Genomic DNA, 3,773 nt, shown 5'->3' on the forward strand with positions numbered 1-3,773 from the left:
TAGGGAATAGGGAGTAGGGAATAGGGAATAGGGAATAGGGAATAGGGAAGAGGGTGACATTTTGGATGCACAGTCTGTGCTGTCAGCTCCTACGAGGCTCAGAGTAAAATGAATTGTGGGTTATATACCACACCTAACTAGAATCACCGAACGAGGACAGGGACATGTTGACATCAGTACATGTCTCTCTCAACCCAGCCAGACCTAACTTTTACATTCAGCTGGATTACTGCCACAGACAGACTATGGGAAATAAATCAACAGGAGTACTGCCACAGACAGACTATGACCGAGAGGGCGAGAGGGGGAAAGAGAGACAGAGAAGGACAGACAGACAGACAGACAGACAGACAGACAGACAGACAGAGACAGAGAGAGGTTCTTTCTCACCAGCCTTCTCAGCCACGTCCTCTGCACTCATATTCTGAGGGTTCTGTCTGATCCTGAACGTCAGGGCTGGACCCACAACACTGGAGCAACATAACAAGCAGGGAAACCGTTATTATTGACTTATATACTGCCCCACACAGTCATACAGGCAGATGTATACATCTGGCCCTTCTTTGGACACTGTGTTAACTAACCTCCAAACGAGCTTCAATGCCATACAACACTCCTTCCGTGGCCTCCAACTGCTCTTTAACGCTAGTAAAACTAAATGCATGCTTTTCTACCGATCGCTGCCCACACCCGCCCGCCCGACTAGCATCACTACTCTGGATGGTTCTGACTTAGAATATGTGGACAATTACAAATACCTAGGTGTCTGGCGAGACTGTAAACTCTCCTTCCAGACTCATATTAAACATCTCCAATCCAAAATTAAATCTAGAATCGGCTTCCTATTTCGCAACAAAGCCTCGTTCACTCACGCCGCCAAACATACCCTCGTAAAGCTGACTATCCTACCGATACACGACTTCGGCGATGTCATTTACAAAATAGCTTCCAATACTYTACTCAGCAAATTGGATGCAGTCTATCACAGTGACATCCGTTTTGTGACCAAAGYCCCTTATACCACCCACCACTGCGACCTGTATGCTCTAGTCGGCTGGCCCTCGCTACATATTTGTCGCCAGACCCACTGGCTCCAGGTCATCTATAAGTCCATGCTAAGTAAAGCTCTGCCTTATCTCAGCTCACTGGTCACGATAACAACACCCACTCGTAGCACGCGCTCCAGCAGGTATATCTCACTGGTCATCCCCAAAGCCAACACCTCCTTTGGCCGCCTTTCCTTCCAGTTCTCTGCTGCCAATGACTGGAACGAATTGCAAAAATCGCTGAAGCTGGAGGCTCATATCTCCCTCACTAGCTTTAAACATCAGCTATCTGAGCAGCTCACAGATCACTGCACCTGTACACAGCCCATCTGTAAATAGCCCACCCAATCTACCAACCTCATCCCCATATTGTTTTCATTTACTTTCCTGCTCTTTTGTACACCAGTATTTCTACTTGCACATCACCATCTGCTCATCTATCACTCCGTTGTTAATCTGCTAAATTGTAATTACTTCGCTACTATGGCCTATTTATTGCCTTACCTCCTCACGCCATTTGCACACACTGTATATTTTTCAATTGTGTTATTGACTGTACGCTTGTTTATTCCATGTGTAACTCTGTGTTGTTGTTTGTGTCGCACTGCTTTGCTTTATCTTAGCCAGGTCGCAGTTGTAAATGAGAACTTGTTCTCAACTAGCCTACCTGGTTAAATAAAGGTGAAATAAWTAAAATAAAGACACACACGCACGGTGACAGTACCTGATGTTGATGAAGCTGCTGGTAGTCAGGTGAATTCTCTCTGCCAGTAGTTCCAGTAGTTTCACCCCATCATACAGACTGAGAGGACTGGAGAACCACAATGACAACAATGACAACAACAATGTCAACAAAAACAACGACAAGGTGCAATTAAGACATTACATTCATCAACAACCATATGCCCCAATGAATAATGAATGAATTACACATTAGTCATTTCCTGTAAATCATTTGTAATGCTCTTTTTATTCTCTTTTTTTTCAGATCCATTTACCAATGATCGGATCACACCGAGGGAGGTATGTCAGTCTGATCAGATCAGATAGTGCAGAAATACAATACTAAGTGGTATTGCATGACATTTATAATATGATGTATATATTATATAATGCTGCTATCATGGTCATTGTCCTGTCTCTTGGTGTCTCTGGTGTCTCCTACACAGAAACAGCAGATGCTTAAAAGCAGTGACACCGTGTCCAACAAGGGAGAGAATGCTCCCGTCCCTGTCCCCTCTCCTCCTCTACCTCACTGGTAGCTGATGTGGCCCCTACCCTGGCCCCTGCTGCCACTAGTCCCTCTCAAAGCACCTATAGCGGTCAGTGTGACGGCCAAGGGCCCCTCTGTCTCTGTGGAGGATGTGAAAGGAAGGTGAAAAGCTCCAATGTCCCAGCAGGGCTACCACGTGCTGAGGGGGGAGAACAGCAGCCAGGGAGGAGTAGGATACATCGTCAACTAACCAGAGGTCAGTTCTGGTAACTTACTGTGTGGATCTCTTACACACACTCAAGTTAGGATTCAGACCGTAGTGTAAAGTTAGGATATATACCTTGTGCCCTAATACAGGCTGTCAAGTTAGGATTCAGACAGTAGTCCCTAATACAGGCTGTCATGTTAGGATTTATACCGTAGTCCTTAATACTGGCTGTAAAGTTAGGATTTATACCTTAGTCCCTAAAACAGGCTGTCAGTTAGGATTTATACCATAGTCCTTAATACTGGCTGTAAAGTTAGGATTTGTACCTTAGTCCTTCATGCTGTCTGTAAAGTTAGGACTACCCCCTACGTCTTAAGCCATACGACGGCTGGGCTTTTACGAGATTGATAATTGGGGTCAGGAGGTGGTTTAAATGGAGTAAGGTCGATGACCCCACCTTTTAGTTTAAGCATGATAAAAGGGTTTTCTCAAGGCTACCCTCGCCCCGCCACCCCCGCCTCTTCGACCTTTTGTTTTTCTAGTGACTCGGTGTGATAGTGTGGAAAACACTTGGACATTGTGTTGGTTCCGGTGTTGGTGCCAGAAAGACAAGAGCTCTAGAAAACATACCCTTTTAGGTGGGTAGGTCGGCCGGGGAAAGAAGTTTTCGTATGAGACCTTTGGCAGGCGTCAGAGTTGGACGTGCTGGTGGGGGCGGTGCCGCAGGGGATGACGCCCCAGGCGGGTGGGGCGCGGGGCGTGCGGCGGGAGTGGGTTGCCTGGGAGGGGGCAGTGAATAAGGGATGGGTGTGGTCAAAAAAACCCAGGGGCCTCCCCTTTTTTTCTTTTTTTTTTCTGTTATATTTTGTTTGGCTTTTTTTAACATCTAAATGATACTGTGATATCTAAATGTTACTGTGATATCTAAATGATACTGTGATATCTAAATGTTACTGTGATATCTAAATGATACTGTGATATCTAAATGTTACTGTGATATCTAAATGATTACTGTGATATCTAAATGATACTATAACATTAAATGATACTGTATATTCTAAATGATACTGTGATATCTAAATGATACTGTGATAAGCTATAGTGATTACTGTGATAGCTAAATGATACTGGTGATATCTAAAGGATACTATAACATCTAAATGATACTATAACACTAAATGATACTGTGATATCTAAATGATACTGTGATATCTAAATGATACTATGACATCTAAATGATACTGTGATATCTAAATGATACTGTACATCTAAATGAACTGTGATATCTAAATGGCATAATGGTGTT

At 44.0% G+C, this 3,773-nt stretch overlaps 1 protein-coding gene across 1 annotated transcript in view; it reads right to left on the minus strand.

Moving 5' to 3' along the window:
- LOC112077815 (receptor-type tyrosine-protein phosphatase-like N) overlaps positions 1–3,773 on the minus strand; it is a gene marked incomplete at both ends in the record, with an annotated part of 30,782 nt that overhangs the window by 17,331 nt on the left and 9,678 nt on the right. The window contains 2 exon segments of the mRNA XM_070441839.1: positions 391–470; positions 1,771–1,857. Coding sequence (XP_070297940.1) covers positions 391–470; positions 1,771–1,857 — 167 coding nt within the window.

This window comes from Salvelinus sp. IW2-2015, unplaced genomic scaffold (assembly GCF_002910315.2).
Source record: "Salvelinus sp. IW2-2015 unplaced genomic scaffold, ASM291031v2 Un_scaffold4940, whole genome shotgun sequence".
Lineage (NCBI taxonomy): Eukaryota > Metazoa > Chordata > Actinopteri > Salmoniformes > Salmonidae > Salvelinus > Salvelinus sp. IW2-2015.